Source organism: Athalia rosae, chromosome 8 (assembly GCF_917208135.1).
Source record: "Athalia rosae chromosome 8, iyAthRosa1.1, whole genome shotgun sequence".
Classification (NCBI taxonomy): Eukaryota; Metazoa; Arthropoda; class Insecta; order Hymenoptera; family Athaliidae; genus Athalia; species Athalia rosae.
The window spans coordinates 5,226,671-5,249,296 of record NC_064033.1 but is presented as its reverse complement, the minus strand read 5'-3'; the positions used below and the strand labels follow the sequence as shown (position 1 = coordinate 5,249,296).

At 39.9% G+C, this 22,626-nt stretch overlaps 5 protein-coding genes and 1 long non-coding RNA gene across 15 annotated transcripts; 3 read left to right on the top strand and 3 right to left on the bottom strand.

The window, feature by feature from the left end:
• The first annotated feature begins 110 nt into the window (after positions 1-110).
• Positions 111-6,726, top strand: LOC105686770 (protein pygopus). The gene is made up of 5 exons (XM_012401901.3): positions 111-670; positions 1,385-1,682; positions 1,753-2,760; positions 2,831-2,976; positions 3,070-6,726. The coding sequence occupies exons 2-5, from the start codon at positions 1,467-1,469 to the stop codon at positions 3,188-3,190; spliced, it is 1,491 nt and encodes a 496-aa protein (XP_012257324.1). The 5' UTR covers positions 111-670; positions 1,385-1,466; the 3' UTR covers positions 3,191-6,726.
• LOC105686245 (tubulin polyglutamylase TTLL13-like) lies at positions 6,640-11,454 on the bottom strand. Of its 4 annotated transcripts, XM_012400892.3 has the most exons (12): positions 10,079-11,454; positions 9,694-9,984; positions 9,463-9,619; positions 9,299-9,399; positions 9,109-9,237; positions 8,821-9,046; positions 8,566-8,747; positions 8,256-8,493; positions 8,003-8,164; positions 7,584-7,931; positions 7,444-7,489; positions 6,640-7,371 (listed from the first exon to the last, which is right to left on the bottom strand). In XM_012400892.3, exons 1-12 carry the CDS (start codon positions 10,477-10,479, stop codon positions 7,169-7,171), a joined length of 2,484 nt encoding a protein of 827 aa, XP_012256315.2. In that variant the 5' UTR covers positions 10,480-11,454; the 3' UTR covers positions 6,640-7,168. The 4 variants fall into 4 exon arrangements, with proteins under 4 accessions (XP_012256315.2, XP_048515835.1, XP_012256316.2 ...); XM_048659878.1 differs by having other exon boundaries at positions 6,640-7,489; XM_012400893.3 differs by lacking the exon at positions 7,584-7,931.
• A 146-nt stretch (positions 11,455-11,600) lies between these two features.
• Positions 11,601-13,955, bottom strand: LOC105686261 (D-aspartate oxidase). Its single transcript, XM_012400916.3, has 7 exons — positions 12,984-13,955; positions 12,689-12,901; positions 12,377-12,602; positions 12,220-12,287; positions 12,011-12,128; positions 11,827-11,928; positions 11,601-11,762 (listed from the first exon to the last, which is right to left on the bottom strand). The coding sequence occupies exons 1-7, from the start codon at positions 13,166-13,168 to the stop codon at positions 11,637-11,639; spliced, it is 1,038 nt and encodes a 345-aa protein (XP_012256339.2). The 5' UTR covers positions 13,169-13,955; the 3' UTR covers positions 11,601-11,636.
• Positions 13,682-19,731, top strand: LOC105686401. 6 transcript variants are annotated; one of them, XM_048659880.1, is made up of 9 exons: positions 13,682-13,727; positions 14,535-14,640; positions 14,780-15,518; positions 15,619-16,531; positions 16,853-17,073; positions 17,139-17,363; positions 17,425-17,599; positions 17,691-19,137; positions 19,214-19,731. In XM_048659880.1, the coding sequence occupies exons 5-9, from the start codon at positions 16,909-16,911 to the stop codon at positions 19,515-19,517; spliced, it is 2,316 nt and encodes a 771-aa protein (XP_048515837.1). In that variant the 5' UTR covers positions 13,682-13,727; positions 14,535-14,640; positions 14,780-15,518; positions 15,619-16,531; positions 16,853-16,908; the 3' UTR covers positions 19,518-19,731. The 6 variants fall into 6 exon arrangements, with proteins under 6 accessions (XP_048515837.1, XP_048515841.1, XP_048515838.1 ...); XM_048659884.1 differs by having other exon boundaries at positions 13,711-13,727; positions 14,981-15,518; XM_048659881.1 differs by lacking the exon at positions 13,682-13,727 and having other exon boundaries at positions 14,441-14,640; positions 14,780-15,184; positions 15,345-15,518.
• An 893-nt stretch (positions 19,732-20,624) lies between these two features.
• Positions 20,625-21,828, top strand: LOC125502137. The gene is made up of 2 exons (XR_007279990.1): positions 20,625-20,764; positions 21,248-21,828. It is a non-coding gene; the product is annotated as an uncharacterized LOC125502137 (long non-coding RNA).
• Positions 20,953-22,580, bottom strand: LOC125502136. Of its 2 annotated transcripts, XR_007279989.1 has the most exons (4): positions 22,315-22,580; positions 21,990-22,249; positions 21,233-21,544; positions 20,953-21,158 (listed from the first exon to the last, which is right to left on the bottom strand). XR_007279989.1 is itself a non-coding variant. In XM_048659901.1 (3 exons), exons 1-3 carry the CDS (start codon positions 21,990-21,992, stop codon positions 21,147-21,149), a joined length of 327 nt encoding a protein of 108 aa, XP_048515858.1. In that variant the 5' UTR covers positions 21,993-22,576; the 3' UTR covers positions 20,953-21,146. The 2 variants fall into 2 exon arrangements, 1 of the variants encoding a protein (XP_048515858.1); XM_048659901.1 differs by having other exon boundaries at positions 21,990-22,576.
• Positions 22,581-22,626: the final 46 nt, after the last annotated feature.

Below are 22,626 nucleotides of genomic sequence, written 5' to 3'. Positions count from 1 at the left end.
AAAAACAAATAAAAGAAGAGAGTGGATATAAAACGCCATGTTTTTTTATAAGGAACGGATGCCTAGAATATTTGCTTCAGAGACTGATATTTGAAATAGAAATATTAATCTGTGGGATTCATTAAAGAGAAATAGCAAAGCATTGGTAGTTTAATCTTCAGCTTGTGAGCCGAAATACCAGGATGATAGGTGACGGGGTTTTAAATATAATATAAAAAATGTGTCCTCCGGTTGGATTTTATGTGTTAAAAAGGTTAAAAAAATCTCGTTCAAATAAAGGTGTTCTTGAAGGAATGCGCTGGTAAAGCGACATCTACACATGGCAGTCAAGACATAAGTTTACACAGTTTACCAACACTGTTAAACACGCACACAACGCAACAATGGCGACTTGAAGTGCTGGCGTGCGTTAGTTCGGGAGAAAAAAACCTTTTCATTCGATATATGCAATCCGTGGTAATTTTACTAATAATAAAAAGTTAATGTGAAGTATACGGTTATTACAATAAATATGTGAGTGCATAAACAACGCTGGTAAACCTGATGTGTAATTGCAAATTTGGGAGGCTAGCGATCTTGCACGATAGAATTTACTTTGTGGTTCCTTCGCCCCAAAAAATAGCCAAATGATATACATACACTGACGTTCTAATCTGGTTATTATGCTATGGTAAGTGATAGTGTTTAATTGAAAAACTTTTTGGTTTTATTATCATCATACTCAGTTTATGGGGAACATATTTTAAAATTACTCTAGCGGTGTAAAAATGTGTAGGTTAGGATGGTGCTATCAAACTAGTTGTGTGTTTAGGCCCGTATTTCTTGAACTCAGGTGATGTGAAACTGCGTTCAATCAAAATTGTTATTATTTTAACTTTTCAAGTCGAATTTAATAATTACATATCTCCTTATTATCGTGCTCATTACAACAGGTAGACAGAAACAGAGAAAGTCAAACTATTCATCAGGCTGTTGACTATTTTTGTTTATCCGCTTGTGAAATTAGAAGTCCTTTGATTCTGAACGCCGTACAAAAACAAATAGTTTCAAAACTTGATCCACGTTTGACGGAAAGCTCCCAAAGCTAGTCATTATTTTCTTCATTCACTTGTCGATGGCTCAGTAATTCTTGAAAGATAAATCGTAATGACGTATGCACCTACTGATTACATTTGTCAAATCTTATTTACAACTTCGATATTTAAAATTCCGAGATATCATTTTTCAAAGCGGCAGTTCAGTCATAATGTAAGTCACAAGGATGTTACAGCCTTGATATCAGACTTTGCCGATAGGAGACATGAGGAACAATAAAACTTGCCACACTTTCCAGTTCTTTTCACCATTGTATCCAAACCTGCATTTGCTTTTCTTATTTTCTCAGTTACACCGGAAACAGAAACCAACATAAAAAGGTCTAGTACAGAGCGTAAGGCATGGTAAAATAAGGGAAGCGAACGAAGGAGATGAGCCATAATATCGCAGGCATGCCACCCTATGCAAGGATGCCACTGGGGGGAATGGGAATGGGGGTTGGACTTGGAAATAACGCCCCTCATCCCGAACCACCTCCTCACCCTCATCCGCCACCGCCGCCTCCGTCGGGGGGAAACCCCAAGAAGAAGAGGCGGACAAACGCCAACGTCGCACAGCCTCCACCTCAACCACCTCCCAGCGTGCAGGTATGTGGAATAATATTTTCTCTGGACCAACGATTCTCTCTGCGGCGAATTTAACACTTCGCAATTACAGGATCTCTTACCACCACCTTTAACCGGCTACGGAGATACAATAGTCGCGAGTAACCCCTTCGACGACACACCTCCACAGTCGACGCAAAGCTCGATGATGCACGGAGGTCCGCCTCATATGCATCCTCATCATCCTCACCACATGGGCGGTCCGCCGATGAGAGGGATGAGCCCCCTTGCGTCCATGGGTGGAATGAGTCCCATGATGCAGCATAATATGGGAGGTATGAGTCCAATGGGCAATTCTCCGATGGGAAACCACATGAACCACATGGGGGGTATGTCTCCGATGAACCACGCGCCCATGGGGGGTATGAGTCCGATGAATAACATGGGGCCGGGTCCGATGAACAGCATGAACAACCACATGAACATTGCTCACATGGGAAATTCTCAGCTCAGCGGTCCGCCCATGGGGAGTCCAATGAACAGTATGAACAGCGGTCCGATGGGTAGTCCGATGAACAACATGGGACACAGCATGGGCAGTCCCATGGGCGGCCCTCTCGGTTCTCCCATGAACAGCATGGGTGGGCCGAATCATATGTCCAATGGCCCATTGAACATCAATAACATGAACAGTCACATGCCTCCGAACAGTCCTCTGAACGGGCCACCTATGAACAACGTGAACAGTCCTCTGGGGCACAACGGTCCTCAGGCGCACCCACCGCACATGGGAGCCAACCCCAATAATCTGGGGAGGCCCATGAACGGGCCCATGAACACGATGGGTTCTATGGGGCCCAATAACATGAATATGGCTGGTCCCAATCAGATGAATAACATGAACATCGGAGGGCCGCAAATGAACAATATGTCTAACATGAACATGAGCCATCACAATCAAATGGGGCACATGGGGGGCCCGATGGGACCCATGGGAGGTAATATGGGCGGTGGACCACCAATGGGACACCCTATGAGCATGGCTGGGCCGATGCCTCCGCATGGATTCCAGGGACCGCCTGGAATGGGACCTAAGCCGATGCCTGTATCCGCAGGAAAGGTAGAGATAGTGTGGACTTTTAAACGATAATATTGTGCCTATCTTCGTAAACGGTGTGTATGTCTTGCAGATTTATCCCCCCGACCAGCCAATGGTGTTTAACCCACAAAATCCAAACGCGCCTCCCATTTACCCATGTGGGGTTTGCCACAAGGAGGTACACGACAACGATCAGGCCATCCTCTGCGAGTCCGGTTGCAATTTCTGGTTTCACAGGTATGTTATTTCATCGTTTGAACAACCGATGTTCTAGAGTCATTTTCTAAAACATGAAATTAAATCCTCGTTATTTTCATTGGAATATTGCAGAGGTTGTACGGGTCTGTCAGAAGCGGCATATCAGTTGTTAACAGCTGAAGTTTACGCAGAATGGGTTTGTGACAAGTGTTTACATTCGAAAAATATACCTCTCGTCAAATTCAAGCCATAACACCTCCCGATTACACACAGAACACTTTGTTAATGTTTTCACCCTGCCACCCTGTTTGTTAATAACTTTACTAGCTTTAACTTGTTGAAAAATTAGATTATCCGTGTGAATCGAGTTAGTGATAACGTGAACAGCGGTTTGTTTAAAAGTTACGATACCACTGACTGTTGAGCCGGTGAAAATAAAGATAAAAATTAAGGTTATAAAAAACAAAAAACACACAAAAAACAAAAAAAAAATATAAAAAATAAATAAAACGTGAACGACGATGACTTGTTCAGAAATTAGTTAATTAAAAATAAATAAATGAATAAATAAGTACAGTGTCGATGGATGGAGTCTACGTTTCCAGAGCTGGGTCGGAAAGTAGAAGACAAAGAAAGAAAAAGACTTAACAAAAGTGTCGGTTTATAATTGAAGGTTGAAGATTAATGGAAAAGTGAGAAAAAAAAAATAATGAAAAAGTGTCGAAAATACAAGAGAAACGCGATAAGCCTGCTGCCGATTTCTGAAAAGTGAACCAACGTGCACCCTGTTGAATAACAGATACAAAAACAAGAAAAAATGAACACTAACCTTGGGACAAGAAAAACAAAGGAAAAAGGATTATTGAACCTGTAGGAACTCGATGAAACTCTTATTGCTAGATGCGTAAATATAAAATAAAAAGTAAAAAGCAAAAAGTAAAAATAAAAATAATAATAAAATTGAAAACAAATGATAAATGTATGAAAATGTGTGAATGGTTGTTTCGGAGTGTGTGTTTGTAAAGTGTGATCTTTGCTTCCTACTTTATTGGACGTGTTCTAGACAAATTTTTGCCTAAAATCGTTTCATTAATAATCACTATAATCGAATCAGTTATCGTCAGCTATTTGCTCGTCAAGATTTTTCTTCTTCTTTTCTTTTCTTGTTTTTATTTCAATTTTATTCATGGCACAACTCTACATTGGATGAATTTACCCCGTACAACAACCATCCGTATGTATCATAACACAATTATACATATTTCTCTTTGAAATATCATCAATTATTATTGTTGTTTTATCTAATAGTGCATTTGATGGATTCTTTGACGATCAAAGCTATGTGTGGATCGGTAAATAATTCTTGCCATCTTGGCGACGACGAGAGAAAGTTGATTTACGATTGACTTATAACTTTGAAAAGTAGGTGCATTTATATTGTATCCAAAAAAGAGAGAAAAAAAAAACAAAAAATTTAAGTGATATTTGTTCAGTTATCACGACTATTACGATAACCGAACTCTTGACTGTGTAAACAAGAAGTTTCGATACTCTCAATGATTGGCAATTTGAGAAAAGAAAAAGGCAAGAAAAACTCTGAAATTTACGTATGGTTGTTGTGTTCATTCGGTATCTGGAATTCTTTCGTACTGGTATATTGAAAATGGAAGGAAAAACAAAGAATTAGAAGAAAAAGTATGTATATATACGTATATGTATATGGTATATATGTATGTACGTATATGAACGACTGAGTATTATTTCAATCGTTGATAGAGGGAAATTAATATTCTGTCAGCAGCTAAACGTATAAAATTCAATTTCTCCATGAATTGTGTATAACTTTTTTCTTTTTCTTTATTATACATATATATGTATATTATATATATAATAATGACATAGCCATTGGTTATTTTATTTCTTTCTTTTTCTTTTTCTTAAAAACATTTAGGGAAAATATTTCAAATGCGTACAATTTTTCAATTTCATTATTATTAATTGCGTACCATGCAGAGAAAATCCTATTTTGCATAATGCTCATTACTAGTTTTTACAACGAATAGAATATTATTACCAAAATATACCTGTTGTCTCCTAGTTTTTTAAATTCTTATTTTTATTTTATTTTATTTTTTATTCTATTTTTTTTAATTTTTATTTCATTCATCGACGAAATAACTTTTCAATAATTCATTTAAATGACCTCCTGACCTCGGTAATCCTCTCCCCTATATCAAACTTTAAAGTGAACTTTAAATATTTTTGATTCATGACCACAAAAATCCATTCTGGACAGAGCTAAGAACGAGTAACGTAACGTCGTGTTTTTTCATACTATTAAAAAATTCATGTTTGAAAAAAAAAACCATTTATCATAAATTATCGACATCTTATCTCTTACGAGACGAAGATACTTGTACAAAGAGAGAAAAAAAAACGAAAAATTAAAAAAATGAGAAGGAAAAGGAAACACTTTCTCCAACGTTTCTCAATCTGAGAGTCGAAGAACTTCGATTGAATGATGAGAAAATTGCATTTCGTAAGCCATTTTGGTATGAAAAGTGTAAACTGTAAGTATTTAAAAAACCATTGTAACGCAGGATTGAGTAATCGAAGGAAAAAAGTAAACGGATAAAAAAACTCAACGATCCATTTATGCTCCAAGTAAGAATTACAATCTGGTCAAACAATGTAGGTATTCAAATACAATTTGTTGAGACTGATGACAAAATCAAATCGTCGCGAAAAACTTCTCTGTTTTAGTTTGTACCTGAAATTGCTCAAAATATCGAAACAGATTTCGTATATTGCTAGATTTTTACTTCTCACGTTTTCTCTGCACTCTACACGCTCCTCTCTAATATACATATACAGATTGAATTGACGTGCTCAAATATTTTTAAGATTTTAGTTGTAATATTTTTTATCGAAAAACCAAAACCAAAAAACTGATCGAAAATCTTTGAAATCCGACCACATTTGTGTTAAAAATACACACGCGCAGACGTTCTTAACTGGAGCTTAGATGCGTATCTTTTAAATTGGAAAAAAATTAACAAAATAAAAAAAACCATGGCCAAATACTGAACCGCGATGATAAAAATTTACTTTGGAAATTTTATACCTCAATATTTTTACCAAATAATAGTATTTAACCGAAGTCTATAACATTAAGAATGTCTTTATGATACTAAAATGAATATATGTAAATATACATATGTATTTTTTCGTTCTTCTTTTTTGTTTTCAAAATTTGGAATCTCGAACCGTTCGCTATGTACATATTAAAATATCGAATCCTGCTTTCTACATTGAACTCATCGATCCAAAGCACTAATTTTGTAAATTTATCACAGCGTTTCACATTTGTTAGAGGTTTTTTTTCGATTTCTACATTTTTTTTTATCTCTCTTTTTCTGGTCCACATTTTTGTTCATCGATCTCGAAACGTAGCGGGAACCCAAACCAGACGAAATTTTTTTCAACAAGTTCTTATTCGGACATTGACACATTGACCGTTCATTATAAAGTACTGATAAAACTTTAAGTCATCGGAGGAGAAAAAGGGAAAGATATTTGGTACCTTTATCGTAACACCTCATCTCGTCACCCTAAGCTAACTTTTAATAAAAACGAAAAAGAAAAAAGATATGAAGAAAAGCAAAACACAAAAAAGAGAAAAAGAAATCAACAACAACTCGACACGCAACAAATTGTTCATAGTTTATTTTTTATCATGTGAATAAAAATATATATATCAGCAATAAAAAAAAATTGTTATACATTATAGATATCGCGTGTCTTTTATATGAAAGAGGTATTTTTTTTTTTGATTCTATAGATAGCTCCTCGACGACGAGGTATATTTAAGAAAAAAAAAAATTTTCTTCTCTGTGTCCCATTTAAGAAATAATTTTATTATCTTCACAATCTTATTTTTCATGTGCATTTGAATACAATAACTGCTGTATAGCGGCAGATCAAATAACATTATCACAACACAGGCACACTTCATTACATGAAGTTTTTTTTATTCTTTTTTATTTTGCTTCTACTTTGAATCGTTGAACGAGATATGCACAGATATCAAATGTATAAATGAAATTTCATAGAAATGAATAGTTGTCAGTGTAGAAAAATTCACCTGTTTTGCTCAGTAACGATGTACACTTTGGTTGAATTTTGAAATCGGTACACCTGCACTTGGTTTTTTTTGTGGTTTATTTTTCTTTCACTCAATCTTTACGTTGGAAGGATTTGAAGTTTCTCTCTTTTCCAGAGCGTGAAGACGTAGGGTATTAGAAAGTGTTCTGGCAACGTGAGTCTTTGTGATCCGAGCATCTCTTTCATTTGAATTCAATTCATCCACCCAAAATTTTGGGGGGATGTCCGGTCTCATATAGACTGGTGCTTCGTTGCACATTATTTTTAAACCTAAACATTGAAAAGTTCTTTCTGAGATAAAATGAAGGAATGATTGAATTTTTATAAAATAATTTGACTTACATTTATCACCATTTTTGTATCTTTTTCTACCATCTGCTTGGTGATACTAAAAAGATTTTGAGATATCAGATAGTTAGAATTGACTGGAAATTCGATTTTTAACTTATTTTTGTTTTTTTTAGTTACAAATTCGTAATCACTTTTAATATATATTCAGCACTCTGATTTGTCGCAGAGTGAAGTTTTGAGTTCTTTTGAAAAGATAAATTCTGGTACGAGTGATAAGATTTGTGAACTCCGTTCGATGACACCTCGTTAACGTAACCTAATTTTCCGTACATTCCATACTTCCTTTCGTCCTCTAGTCGTAAAGTACCATTTTTTTTCATCGAAACATATATTTGCTCTAATATTCCGTAACTTTTTATTAAAAAATCACGTTGCGCGAGCGCTGTGATACGATCTCTTTCTTCAGACTCTGATATTATCTCCGGTTCGAACGAGTATAAAATGTTTGTCGTCAAAGACGATGCTACAGACTTTTTGAGCTGAAAATTATGCCTCATTATTCAATTCTCAGGTTTTCAAAAGCTTCATTATTCGCTATCTAGTTACTTACGATTGGCGGTGACATCTTTTTAGCAGCGAACTTAGTTTTGCTCTTTTCCTGGTTTACGATAGTAGCATGGGATTTTTTATGGGTCAAAGGACTCTCGGGTCGTACCTTGTGATCACTCCATTTACCGACCATCCTCTTACTTTCTTGCTCCTTAATCTTCAACTTGGAAACATAGATATCTCTTGACTTGTTTGAATTGAATTGACTTGAATTGTTTTCCATGCAAAGTTTGGATTATCGGGAGTCAAGTTACCTCCGTTTCTTCTCTATGTAACTTTGAAGCTTCCTCACGAGCTCTGGAAGCAGCTGTGTCTTGGAACATGGAACTTCCGCCCTGCTTGAAAAATTGATTATACTTTTCAGTTCCTGGCCCCGGATAAACTCTTCTGAAATTTCCCAAATGTTCATCCTCCCATTTGTGTTGTTTGCTAATAGGATCTGCCTCCGGCTTGTCATCGAACTTTGCAAATCCTGTCGCACCATCGTTCATGCTATAAGCATGATTTCAGATTAAAGGAAAGTCAGGCCAACAGTGAAAAATAAGTTACACTTTATTTTGGCACCTAGATTCTTTGAAATTTATCCCTTGAAGTAATCTCTCTCTGACTCTCTTCCTGTCTTCTTCCATAATTTTTCTTTTATCACACTGCTGGAAATTGAGTATCTCAAATGTGTCCGACAGCAGCGATTCCTTTATGTCTTTGTCGATTTGAGCATCTGTATGGAAACTCGGTGAATGGTTCACCTGAGAAATGTAAATCGTCGGTCTTTTTTCATTCCAACGATTTTAAGACCGATGCGGTCCACGAGTTGCGTACCTCCAACAAATATGGCTTCAATTTCCAATCGAGGAGAACGTCGAAGCCGAGCAGCTCGAAACAAGCATAGGTCATATCGTGCGTTGGAAAACAGGTGTGATAACTGTGCTTCAATATTGGGTATGCAGCCAGTATGGTTTTTATTATCACATCGTCGATTTTTGACCACAATTCTTCCACGTCAACGTCCTTCATCTTCAGCCATTTATTCAGAGTGGAAATTTTTCTGTAAATTCAACAATGCGATTTTTTTTCTATAAATATCTCCAAGTATTTTATAACGCTAACCTTTTACTTCCAGCTTCATCGTCAATGATGTACATACGGCTATGCTTATTCACTGCGTAGTTCGTCAAATGCATAAAAACATTTGACGTGTTGTGACCGGTGGGTTCTTTGTAACGACTCGTGGCAAACCTGGATCATTAGTTATGGTTATCGTTATGATATGCCTGATGACATTTTTGTATCCAAATACCTTGCGAGACCGTCATTGTAAATATATATCCTGAGAGGGTCGCACGACGTTATCAGGGTGTACACACGCAGATCAAATTTGAAACCATCAACGAGAAAGGGCTGTGAATATCGCACTCAGTTCGTGAATCTGATCAATCTGAGCTCAAAAAATAGTAAACCTACCCTCGACACGTAGACTTGGCATATCATCCTGTCGTATGGCTTAACATCTTTCAGATTCTTCGTCAAATATATACCACGACCTTGACAACCGGTGTCCGGTTTGACAATGAAAGTTTTAGCTTTACGAAGTTTAGCATAAGCTATTGCTTCTCCGTGACTGAAATGTAGGTGTTGAATGAGATAATTAGAAACAGATATTCTGGCAGTACTTATGAAATTTTTTGTTCTCACTCAGCAGGAAGACACCATGTCTTTGGAAAAAAGTTGTAGTCCTTTGGGAAGAGGCGCAGCATGCGATTGAGATTTCTTGCAAGTAAATCTTTACGACAGATCTCCGTCATGCCAGGAAAGTGGTTGACCTTCTGGAACCTCTTCATGTCCTTCGCCCTCTCTATGCTGATGCTCAAGTCGGTCCAATAGAGATTCCAACTACTGTCTTCTGTAACTTCCTTCATACCAAACTTAGCCGCTACTCTTCTCACAACTTCGTATTTGCAGTTGCTCGTACAAATGGTAAGAAATCTGTAGAATATAAGATCTTACCGTTACTTCGATTACTATTTGTGCTCTGATGAATAAAATCATAAAAGTTTGGGAACCCTTCCTGATACCTTACCTCCGTTTCTTCTTTTTCACAGACTTGGGTGGCCTGTTCTGTTCCATCTTCTTTGAATCCAAGCTGGTTTCTGGTTGCAAAGCGACGCTATCTTCTTTGATCATTTCGCTGATTGAAATACTCTTTCTACCAGGGTTGAGTAGCGTGATTGAATTCTTTGGAGTATTGGACTCATGTTTTCCATCCAGTTTGGTAGATTTTGATGCATCATTCGAGAGGAGCAGCCTTTTGTAACTACTATCGGAGGTTGTTTTAAGCGATTTGACTTCACCGACAGAACAAGAATTGCCACCGTCACCGCTGTCCACAGAATCTTCTCTCGCCACCTCCCCATATTCTTTAACATTACGTAAGACTACCAGAGGTCGTTTATCATTACCACCCCCAGTTATGATGTTCATGACAAATTAGATCACCATATTATTCCTTATCGACCGATCATTCGTCAATCATTTATCCATTCGTATGGTGAATCGGCTATTCAAACATGGAGGGTACCGTCTAAAGGGGAATAAATAAGAAACAGGCAAAACATTGCTAATTTAAAACGCTAAAGGTGATTTAAAAAGGGGAAAATAACCATCATTATCCCCTCAAATTAGTTGATCTTCGATTGCGTGAAAAAGAACAATTGAACGTGCAGAATTCGATATTTTTCAGAGATCGAAACGCTACTAACTTCAAATAAATTGTACGAGAGGAAAAAGAATTCGCCGCGCAACAATAAGTGGAAAGTTTGAAGTTTCGAGTATTATATTATCCGTTATAATCCGTGCCAAGGATAAAGTACATAAAGCTGCGAGTTGTCGCGCGATTGCGTTACTCCGTACTAACTGAAAAGCATCCAAGAAATGCGGCTCCAAATTTACAGTCCCAGGGTACGCGCGGTAGGGTAGATCAACGTTTACATAGGTATGTACGACAACGTATACCGGCCATGGAAACATGGGTAAACACTTTACAACAGCAATGCGAAACGCTGCGGTATATACGTAGGTAAAATGAAAGTTTAATTCGGCTAGCCACGAGGAAACTTAATACTCGAGGGCAGCTATGCAGGTGAGTGACGATTGTAATCCTGTGCCTAGCACAACGCGACACACCATTTTCCCTCCGTTATACAGAAGCTGCTATAGGTATATCCGCTGTCACGATATACCTCGTATTATAAATTACTACACTCAACTAAACATCGCATACCGCAGTTATTATCCTATGTTTCCTGAAAACGCATTTGCTGCATGCGCTTTGTACGAAGAAAATTTCAAACCAGACCCACGAGGCGAAGGTATTCGTGTTTACACCGGCAGGGGGTGGGCGGGCCGGAAATGCGTGCATCACACGATCGTCTGCAGGCGTGGCGAGGACACAATTTGAATAACTTGTGGCATAAATTTGACAGAAATCGAATCTACCCCGAACACGCGACAAATTAATGCCCCCCATCGTTGTCGTTATTTTATGGTGTGTATACTCAATACTCTCATCGAAATTCGACGAACAATAATTTATTATCCTCGAGACGAGTTAGATAGTCATTTTATTATCATAAAAGGCGTCATAATTTCGAATCGATATTGTTTCTTGATACGCAAAAATTATCTTTTATTATCTGGACGACTTCTGAAGCGCAACCCCACGACAATGTCACTCCGCTGCCTCCGTGACCGTAATTGTGAATCACCTGCGACAGAAACATTCTTTTTCATTGTTTCACCATTTGTTTAATCAAGTTTTAGATCATTCACCGGAAATGTTCGGCCATTTTTCCCCCTCGGAAATTCGATTTCCAAACGGACGCTGGATCTCCCCGGTCTCAGGCCCGCCCATTGCCGCAATATTCTCGCACCCTGCGCAGAGGATGGATGAGAGGTGAGAATTTATTCAAAATTTCAAGGAGGAAGAATCCCGGCTAAATATATCAAGACCCACTCTCAAGGCGGGAAGTATTCTCAAGCACCCCTCGTGGATGAATTTTGTGTCCTCTTCACGAATTTCTCGGTCGTAATCGTCCTCCTGATGAGTGCCTCCAAGAACGACGCTTTCGATGCTGCGAAAAGATGAAATAAACACGAGGAAAGTGAGCAAAAAATATGAATCGCTCGGGCGTTAAATAATGTCGAAACCAAAATTAACTTTACTTTGGAATAACGTAGTGGGAGTCGTCGTCGTCCGATATGAAGACATTGAAGGCCCAAAGAGCCTCGACCTGCAGAAAAGGCGGAGAAACGAATTCGTTACGGAAGTGGAAAAAAATTCATCGAAATTTCTACCGATCGAAGATCGCTGGGCCCTTACTCTGGTCACCTGTCCGCGGACCGGTTTTACCCGAAAATCGTTCGCCAGTTCTCGGGCGCCGAGTCCCGCGTAGTTTACGACCAAATCGAAGCCTTCGAGGGCCAGTTCTTCGAGTTCCACGATTTTTCTGCGCTCGATTTTCCCGCCCCCGGTCGTGAACCTCCTCAATACCCAGGGGATCAGCCTCGCCGGCTCGCCGGTGAACGTGACGAACCGCCATCCGCCCCTTTTAAAGCACACGGGTGGTCCCGGTCAGCTAATTTTTTCTTATCAATTTACCTGAAAAGAACGAGGCGTCGCAGTTTCACGCACGTGTAATCGGCACCGTGCTCTTCGCTCAATCTTTTCAGCTGATCCGGCCCGATCTCCCTCGCCCCGAAAACCGTCGACTTCCAAACCGGATCCGGGTACCCCCCTTTCGCACTGGTCACTCTGGTCACCGGAATCAACGAAACTCCGGCATCCGAGGCCCATCCCTTCTTCCAGAGGTCCGACAACCACCGATGCGTTCCGCTGGACCAACGTCTGCGGGTAATGAGGAAGAATCAGGCAAGTTTCACCCCGTCGTAATCCCGAAAAATGTAAACGCGAACGTTTGGCTAATTACAAAATACGATTTTCAGGCGTGTCCCCCAGGATGTAGGGGCCCCAGAGTCCGGCGCTTCCGTCCCCGGTCGTTTCCGGCGAAAAAAGTTCGGCGAAAATTGTCACCCGGTGATCGGGAAAGGCCTCCTGAATCGCGAGGGACGTCGTGACGCCCACGATCCCCGCACCGATCACGGCTATCTTCATCTCCCTTAAGTTTCTTACTTTTTATTAGACGAAAACTCAAGGCTTCTCTCAAACCGGATGACGTTGATGCATCGCAAATCGTCGGACAAAGACTGCGAGCGAAAACGATTTGATTTGCCTTTAATCGATACGGTGATCGTACCCGCGTACACGATACCAAATGAAATGAGAAAAATTATTGTTATCGATGGATAATTTATTCCCTGACGAAGTCTGGGGAGGTCATGCTAATTATGATAGCCCTGTGAACCAAGCGGCACATTATATTATATGTATGCATAACGCGCGCGAGACGGGGATTATACTGAAAGCTCCTCTTTATAAATTTGAAACTTTTTCGCTTCTGGCGAGTGGATTGTTTTTTTTTTTTTCTATTTCTATTTTCGCTGGTCAGACAGACGCGCTGCAGTTACACGCGAGATTGAAGAACTTGAGAATTTGCATACATTACTCTTTCGCGTAATTACGATAATGACGATGACGATAACGATGCATCGGCGGTCAGGAGCCCGAGATCCAGAAGCGGCGTGGCGTGTTGGTATTTTTCACCGAATCGTTCGTTAGTTTTTTTCTTAATTTACCGACTTCTTTTCATCTTCTTCTTCTTCTTCTTCTTCTTTTTCTGTCACGATCAGAGGTGGGTCTGCGACACCGCATATTCTCAGCATAATGCCTCTTTTTGTATAAATGTACGGCAAAATTATGCTGAAATATGGGAATCGCTCGGAACCCCGTCTTTGATTTTTTCAAACATGCACAATTTATTCGATTCCTTCGGGGTCTTCTTTTCATTCTCACACCGCGTTACCGATAAACGGAGCATAATACTTATCCATTATCTTGACAAAGGTCTTATACTCTGCTTACCGATCACGCAATGCAATCTCTACGATGAGATGAAACGCCAACCCTTTTTTTTCTAACTTTTCACCTCGTCGTTATCCTCGTTGTTGTTTGTTGTTGTTGTTATTGTTGTTATTATTATTATTGTTGTTATTATTATTATCGCAATTACGATACCGAGAAAGATTATCTCCTCGCTCGAAAATGACGAAATAATATAATTAGCGAAACTCGCGGTTTATCGCGTATTTTTTTTTTTTTCAAACTTTCAGTTTTTACCGTTATTTTAAATTCGCTTTTTGGATAACCAATGCGCTCGATACAGCTGTGATCGCACTTGATCGATCGGAAAAAAAACTTGATAAATTGGAAAAAAAGCACACCGAACTAATCGAAAACGTGCGCAGTCGTTCCTCTAACCGGACATTCGAACGTCTGCAGGGAGACTGAATGGCTAACGATTCTAAAGAACTGATCTCTCTTTGACTTTATTTATTTATTTCTAATTTTCGACCCCCCTTAGAACTTTGAGGACGATGATCGCGGCTCTGGGCTGTCGCGGCGACGCTTGGCAGCTTATGGTGCAGGTTTGCTGAAGTGAAGTGCTCGATGACAACTCGAGATATGAGGTATTTATTTACACCCGTAGCTGCTCAAGAGCGGCTACGGGTAGACATAATACGCTCCGGAAACGAGATAAAGAATTCGAACCGACTTTCTTCTAACAGAGGAATGAAATAATCGCGTTCCTTTTTCTCCTGTTCTCAGCTCCTCTGTTTTCGTTCTGCGGGGCAATCGTGGATCTTTCGGCGATTCGAATTACGTCGGGTGTTTTTGAAAAACAATCCGATTCTAAAACACGTGATCATGAGTTTGAAATATCATTTCTTCTCGCGGGCCCTGAATCTCTCAATTTTCTTGATTTAGTGATTAATTGGTACGGTGTAAACTAATTATTTTTTTCTTCAGATACACGTTCTTGAATCGTTTGAGAAAGAATTTTTCTTCGTCAAGAAGCGCGGTGGAAGACCTCGGACTTCTTAAATACTGGATCGGTTTACTGGCACCGCCCCTGCCGAGCTGTGATTCGTACTCAGCGATAAAAGGCCAGATTATAACACCTTGGATACAAAGGAGCGCATGTTGGTCTACCCAAAGATTGCATTGCTGCAGGTTAATTAGCTTCTGGGCTGTGATTTTTACCTGTAATTATTCAGAAATCTGTCAGAAATGGAAAGCTTTGTCCAGAAATCTGGTCAACGATAGCCCAATGGTCTGCTCCGATGTCATGACATTGTCAAAGTATTTCTGATCATCTGCATTATAATTTTAGACTTCTGTCCCTACGTTACTCATGTAACCATAAGAATATGTAACACTAATCCTTGCCAATCGCTGCATGAGGAGAGAAGCTACTCGTCGATCAAAAAGTGGGGAGCTCGGTATTGCTACTGAGGAAATTTGTGCCAACGATGGAGTGAAAAATAAAACTCCAGGTTCTCGAATGGTAAGATCTACTTGCGATTATATTTGAGAACTCGTTGTGAGTGTAGGAAGAATTTAGTATATCCGAAGCTTTATTTATTCTATTTATTTTAATTGTTTAGATTTACGATTCATAGAATTATGAACGCCTTCTACGCACCAGGGTATGTGTAGTACGGACGATGATAATAATAATAATAATACTCATCGCGCCAGTGCGTGACTAAAATATGTTTAGTTGACGTTCGAAATATCGGGCCCTATCGATGTCGGGGACCCTGGGCTAAATAAACCGGTGAAATATGCGTCCATTTTATAAACATCCGAGTGTTTGAATAACGACGTGATGCTCGAGGGACCCAAGTGGGTCTTTCAGATCCTCTGGATCCGTAAATTTATTCGTTAATTTCGCTGGAAGTAACGACGATTATGAACAGGCAAATTTTCAAATTCGTTTCGTTATTCTTTTATCGGCGTTTGACATCCGAGCCGATTTCCGGCCTCGTAGGGTGGTCGCGATGTCACCGTATGTACTCGGGTAACGGACACCGAGACTTCGATATTCGAACCTGATAAGAATCATGTATACAAACCCGTATAGAATGCGGATTATGACGTCCGTCGTCGTGTAATCCGTCGAGGAATTTTCAAATTTTATAATTTTAGCGGTATACGTACTTTTGACCAAGAAAGCGCAGTGGAAAGTGCGCATGTCAGAACGAATGGGAATTTTCTTCTTTATCCGCCACTCTCGCTACGACCTTGAAACGTCAGAGTCAGCGCCTAAAAATTGACCAATGTTGTCTGAACCATGGCTGGCCGTGCAATTTGTTTCCAAACAAAGGAAATTTACATTTGCCAATTCTGCCTTGGTGAATAGTGAAAACAAAATATACGTGCAAACGACGTGCATATGCATATATCAACGATGAATAGTTGCAAGTCGCCACCATTAACATTCGCAACGAAAAAATTTCGATGAAATTAACAAGTAATTAAATTACCCCGTCAAAAAAGGCCTTCGATCAAAAACTGGTATGTGATTAAATAAATACGCCGAGACGGTCTGTCATCTATTTTTTTTTGGCTCATTCAACTCCTCAAATAACTATAAACGGCTTGCATGAGATTTGTTTTTCAACATTGAGGTTTACAATGTCAATTAGCAAATATTTCCCCTGAGAAAGTTTCATCAATTTTAACCAAACATCACATACTTTTCCCCACATGTTTGTTTGCACACTTGTGCAACTATTGGGATTCATCCACGTATCAAAGGTTGATAGATCGGAGTTCGGTTGGTTGTTGGTCAAAAATCAAGTGTTATGTCATTATGAGATTCTTCTTTTATCCTAGACCGAAGGACGCCAATCACCCATCCGCACCGCTTTTCACAAAAATTAAAACTCGCCATGACTGATAATAACCAAATACGTAACGACGTAGAAAGTTATCAGAGCTCGGTGAAGATAGGAGAAGAATGGACTATCATTCATGGTGCCAGTCCTGAAAAGGAAAGTAGTGACGACAGCATCGAGTACATCGAGCGTATCACCGATGCACGAGAAGCGACAGAGGTAAAGTTATTTCTATTATCTGTAAAAAATTTCTCAAAATTGAACAATAAATCAATAACATTCAGGACTTGGACGAGCTCACGATGTCTGATGATAATAACAAGGATAAACTTGATGCGGAGACTAGCGGTGTTGCAATCGAGGAGCAGTGCGAGGATTCTGACGGAATATCCGTAATAACAGAAAGCGAACCGGAACATTATTTGACAGAGAAAAAATTTGTTCAATTTGACAGATGCAAAGATCACTTGTGCAGTACCTTACAGAAGTACGAAAAGCCAGCACCGCAGGTAAACGATATTTTCACAGGCAGAATAATCACGTGATTAAAAATTCTGAATATTTCTCCAGGTCGGGGCGGTTCTGAATGTCATAATCGCTTGTTCATTGGCGGCAATAATCGGGTTAGGTGCAGGACGCATTTTCCAGATGGACGATAATTGCCCTGTTTCAAACTCTATCGATTTTGCGACTGTCAAAATGGAAAGTGACAAGCTGATCAATCTAATGAAAGAGCTAAACGAAGGTGAAAAATGCTCCTGAATTTCTATGGAATTGTAACGCTTTTGAAAACTGTTCCGCCCAATTCACGAGCGTTTTTAATTTTTCTTCCACAGTTAAGGATGTCCTGGACGAGCTGAGAGCTACTATTCCTCAGGTGAAACGATCAGCGAAAATGTCAGCGCAGCGCAGATCGAAATCCTCGCCTAAAGGTCCCGATCGTGTTGAAAAACGTTCCCAAATGTCCGATAGATACATTTTTCATCCGGACACTGGGATATTAGAGCAACTGGAAACTTCGTTGAATACTTTGTGCGCAGTGATTGACGAGATGAGTCCGTATCAGAGAGACTTCGCTAGTACAGACGCGTCGGAGACGCAGAATATCGTCGCTGATTTGATAGAATTTCAAAAAGTGATGAACGACGTCATAACGGAATTGGGAGACGCGGAGAGACCGAATCAACTGGCATTCCTAAGGAACGCTGAAATGCGAATAATAGAGGTCTCCAGGTCTGTGCTGAACGATCTGACCTACACCGTCCGTAATTTGACTAACAAAATCCACCGCAAGTTGAACAAAGTGCGGCATAAATTGAACAAGAGGCTGTGTCTTATGAAGAACTCGGAGTTGATCGACGCCGGGATTTTCGAATCGTTGAGGGAGAACAATTCGTTCCTCGAAAGTTGCGAGAAAATATTGAACCTCTCGATGAAACCGAGAGCCGGATCCGACGCCGCGAACGCGGGGGAAACGCTCCGTCGAAAAACTTACACGCGGACGAAACGTGCCCTCGGAGCTAACTCTGCGGAAAAATCGGCGTCCGATGACGACGGTTATTCGAGATATTCCTCCAGTGACAGTTCCATGCCAAATTTCTCTTACAAACGAAACGAAAAGCTGAAAAATGACGTTAAACGGAGAAGAACGAAAGAGTCTTCGGATTCGAGCAGGGCTCCGAGCCTGGAGAGTTTGATGATGGGAGTAGTCGTACCTGAAAATATTTGCTCGGTGGACGAAGAAGTTCAGATTCCGCAACCGACTCTGAGACCAAAGCCTTTGTATTCTACGATATTGAAGGCAGCCCCTGGCCCCGATAAACTAAACGACAGCCGTGATTCGGACTTCCATAACCAGGGTAAGGAAAATTCCATGAGGGTTGAGCCCATCGGAGCGAAAGCCCAAGGGAATACTGCTGTCAAAAAATGTGCTCGGTCAGAGGAGCGATCTTTCGAGACTCGGGGGGACCCAGAGCGATCGGAGAGTATATTTGAAACATCTCCACCGTCGATCGATGTAATTTATTGTAAAAAGGGTAAAAAATGTTACGACGACACCGGTGCAACGTCCGGATCTAGAAAAAAGCATAAGAAGAAAGATGCCAAAAAGAAAACGAACAACGATGGCGATGACGGTAATAAAAAATCTCGCAGGGGTAAACGCGAACGAAAGAGCGCGCCTCTCGTTGGCGAGAATTCTGAAAAATTAAAAAGGGATTACAAAAAAAAGGATGAAAATCTCAAACTTGACGAACAGCTGCCGGGCGATTGGCAGACGCAAAGGTAGTTGTATTTTTAAAGGTTTGTTACACCGTTACGAATAAGTTGCGATGCTTAACTCTGAATTTACGCCTTGCAGATCTCGATCTCGAGAGGTAAATCGAGATCGTAACGATCGTATGGGTTGGTTTTTCGACCGTGCCGATTCCCGTCAGAAAGCCAGGAAGAACGGGGACGCCGTGAAGATCCCCGATTATCATCGCAGCAAAGTGTATAGCCAGGTATTCGGAGAGCGATCGGACGACGAAGAATTATTGGACGAATGGCTGGAATCGAAAGAAATGAACAGCAGGAAACACGGAGGCGATCGCGGTGCCTTCAGGGCGAAAAAGTTTCTCAAGATGCCTCATCGCAAGAATATCTTACAATCTAAGTATCGTTAAATCTGACCCGAAGGACAGCCAACCAAAAATGAAATGATCTAGAGCCAAGCGTGATCATAGGTGTGTCGTTACCAAGTTCATCGAATGTAGAAACCAAAGAAAGAGAACATAACGAACTCAGATACTCCTAGCAGATGCGAAACACATTCGCAGATTTATAGAAACGTTTATTTTATCCTAAACATAATCACCCGAATAAAAGAATGATAATGAATATTTTCTCAGTTGAATTAAATTATTATTATCAATTGTACTATACAGCCATAGATATATTTATACACCCTTAATATTAATAAAGAATCTTTTCAAATTATCTATCGCATTGACCGAATTTTCCTCTATTTGAAGTAAAAAAATTGAAACAACTTCTTTGATCTTTGTCGTAGCTCAATCACATCTCCCATGGTCCTCACTAGAGCCTGATGCTATGCAACTGTAGTTACACCAACTGGGATTTTTTTTTGGTACAACAAACTTCGGAGAGGGAAAGTTGTTGATAGCGTAGGGGGAATCCCCGAGTAGCCAGTGGTATGGGTCGCTAATTAGTTTAACTTTTCTAATTGTAAAAAAAATGACATTGATCATTCTTTTGCAACACAATACATGTGATCAGAGCGTAATATACAGTACTGATGCAGTCCCTATCTATTACATTTCCTATTTCCAGCAAGTTTTTTTATCTTTTAATTTTATCACATTCCGTCAGCAACGCCGTTCTGATAAAACATCCGTTGAAAAAGATAATTAAATTTGAATGTAGACACTCGTTACTCTCGATGGGAATTTTCGAATGGATTGAAGACGGAATCCGGATTTTATGTCTGTATTGCAGGTTTGTGAAAACGTTGTATCTACCTGTTGACGATTAATGTTTTTCGATGAGAAGAAAAATGCATGATTTGTAGTTCGTGAAAGTTCAAAGAAGCCAATTAATCGGTCGGACCGCATAAATGCACAACAGTGATTCGACGCCATGAAATTGTTGGATTCTGATTGGGCGATATATTTTGTCGGTCCACTGTGTCCGGCCGATTGTGAGTACATTTGACTTCGCCACTTTTCACTTGTGCGAATGCTCTCGTGAAGATCGGACCCAGATCCACATCGTCGGTGTCTTGCAGACCTGGACTCGAAGATCGCTCTTCCGGTTTCGTTTACTAACTTCCAAGCAACAAGCTTCAGGATCGCAGCGTGCGTTGGAGAACTAAAATCGAGAACCAGACGAAGCATCGCTGAATCTAGATCAGGTGAGATCATAATATCTTATCCAAATCGTCAAATTTTCATCGACCTCGTGAAACGTTATTTACAGCGTTTTGGTAAAAATTGTTTCCATTGGAATAACGAACCTCCAACCTCGTTCGTGCATTTAGGCTTATCTTCCAAACCAGAAATTTTCGCAATGATTTTATTAAACCGAATGAGTTCACCTGGATAATGACGATGTATTATTATTTCCATTTCATTCACTCGTTCATACGTATCTGTATACATAAGCAGATTTGGGTGGTCATTGTATAAGTTTCAATTGGTTTCACCAAGTTTTTCCACCTCTAATCTTAACTCATGTTATTGAAAATGTGTAAACACACATTGTCTCGGTACAAGCGAATGGAATAAGGTCAGATTTCATCCTGTGTGCTGTAATTTGGAAACGAGTACAATTATGAAAATTTTATTCCTTCATTCATAATAAAGCTATGAAGTAATCTTACTTTTCTGTTATTCAGCTCGTTGAGGTCTCTGAATTTCAAGGAATCAACGTACACGTTATTACCAGAACTATGGGCTCGTGGAACGACATTGACACCTCGACTGCAGTAGGTGTAACTGGAGCAGCAGCAGCTACTGCGATACTTGTTCCAGTGCTCTCTTCGATCGCAGGCTTGGTTCTCTTCTGCCTCTGCATTTGGGCCTGCTGTAGATGCTGTTGCAGAAGTTCGACAACAATTGTTACAAGCAATACTTTTGTCGCCCCCACTGCTCCAAGTGGGAATGGGTATTCTAATATTGCAGTGGTCTAAAAACTGTAATATTGGAAAAACATGGACTTCAGCTTTGATCATTGTCACAACATTTTGTATCTGCGACGAACATTATCATTTCCAAAATTAATATAATCTAATATACGTGTATCCCATCTAATGTGTAGGAAGTCCCTGTTACCAAATATCCTATGTAGTTTTCAGTTTATTCGTGATTAAAAATAAATGTGTATCGTGACTGTTGTTAAACTTGTAATATTATAACGAGTCCGGAAAGAAATATTGCTGGCAATAAATCATGAAAAATCAGGAAAAAAAAAAAAAAATACCGAGACTAAGAAAATTTAAGTTCATTCCAAACCCAGAAATCTAGAAAAACGATGGCTATGTTCTCAGAATGCTCGTGATTTTTTTAGCAGAATAACGAAATAGTGTTATGCAGTTGGAAAAAAAATGCCGAAGAGATAGCGCATTGAAATCAGCTTACCATTCTTCGCTGAAGTCTGTCTGGTTCTATGATATATTAAATTTTATCAGAATTTCCAATATCCGTCCATATTACAAGGTTCTTCGACTCATTATCGATTCACGTCTAGATTTGTGGTGCTACGCATCGAATTTTGCGAGTAAAAATTTCCATTTGAAGGAGGCAGGCGCAAACTTTTCCTCCTAATTTGCCAAATATCCTCGTATCGCCGCAGTCTCCTCCTCTCGGTTGGTCTACCACCTCCTCCCCGTGTTCGGGTACTGGAATAAAAATAAAATGGACCATCTAGCGAACGTACATTTTTAGCATAAAAGTCAATAAAAACCTCCCCTCGTTCACGCTTTCATGCTGTGTCGCTCCGAGTGGACCGAGCGAACCGCCATTCCTCGTCTGCGTAACACAAATTCTTCGTTCACTTTCGGGGCGACCATTTTGATTTTGAGGGGCTGTCCACCTTCTATGACAACAGTCTCCATTGGAGATTCGTTTCCCTTGGTATCCGATGCCGGGGGTGCATCGTGCCGCCCTTAAACTGCCGCCAAGTGATTTACCGTCGTTGGTCGTGTCCCTTTCGAAAAAAGGTCAATGATTACCTCCCTTGGGCATGTATTTCATGTATTCCGTTCATCCATATTTG

Coding starts and splice junctions, on each gene's coding strand:
- LOC105686770 (XM_012401901.3), top strand. CDS start 1,467: ATGAGCCATAATATCGCAGGCATGCCACCCTATGCAAGGATGCCACTG. Junction 1,683..1,752: donor AACCACCTCCCAGCGTGCAG/GTATGTGGAATA, acceptor TCGCAATTACAG/GATCTCTTACCACCACCTTT. Junction 2,761..2,830: donor TGCCTGTATCCGCAGGAAAG/GTAGAGATAGTG, acceptor TATGTCTTGCAG/ATTTATCCCCCCGACCAGCC.
- LOC105686261 (XM_012400916.3), bottom strand. CDS start 13,168: ATGAAGATAGCCGTGATCGGTGCGGGGATCGTGGGCGTCACGACGTCC. Junction 12,129..12,219: donor TCCCACTACGTTATTCCAAA/GTAAAGTTAATT, acceptor ATCTTTTCGCAG/CATCGAAAGCGTCGTTCTTG. Junction 11,929..12,010: donor GAATACTTCCCGCCTTGAGA/GTGGGTCTTGAT, acceptor TCCTCTGCGCAG/GGTGCGAGAATATTGCGGCA.
- LOC105686401 (XM_048659880.1), top strand. CDS start 16,909: ATGACTGATAATAACCAAATACGTAACGACGTAGAAAGTTATCAGAGC. Junction 17,074..17,138: donor ATGCACGAGAAGCGACAGAG/GTAAAGTTATTT, acceptor AATAACATTCAG/GACTTGGACGAGCTCACGAT. Junction 17,364..17,424: donor ACGAAAAGCCAGCACCGCAG/GTAAACGATATT, acceptor ATATTTCTCCAG/GTCGGGGCGGTTCTGAATGT.
- LOC105686245 (XM_048659878.1), bottom strand. CDS start 10,479: ATGAACATCATAACTGGGGGTGGTAATGATAAACGACCTCTGGTAGTC. Junction 8,748..8,820: donor TGAAGCCATATTTGTTGGAG/GTACGCAACTCG, acceptor TACATTTCTCAG/GTGAACCATTCACCGAGTTT. Junction 7,932..8,002: donor AAAAGATGTCACCGCCAATC/GTAAGTAACTAG, acceptor CATAATTTTCAG/CTCAAAAAGTCTGTAGCATC.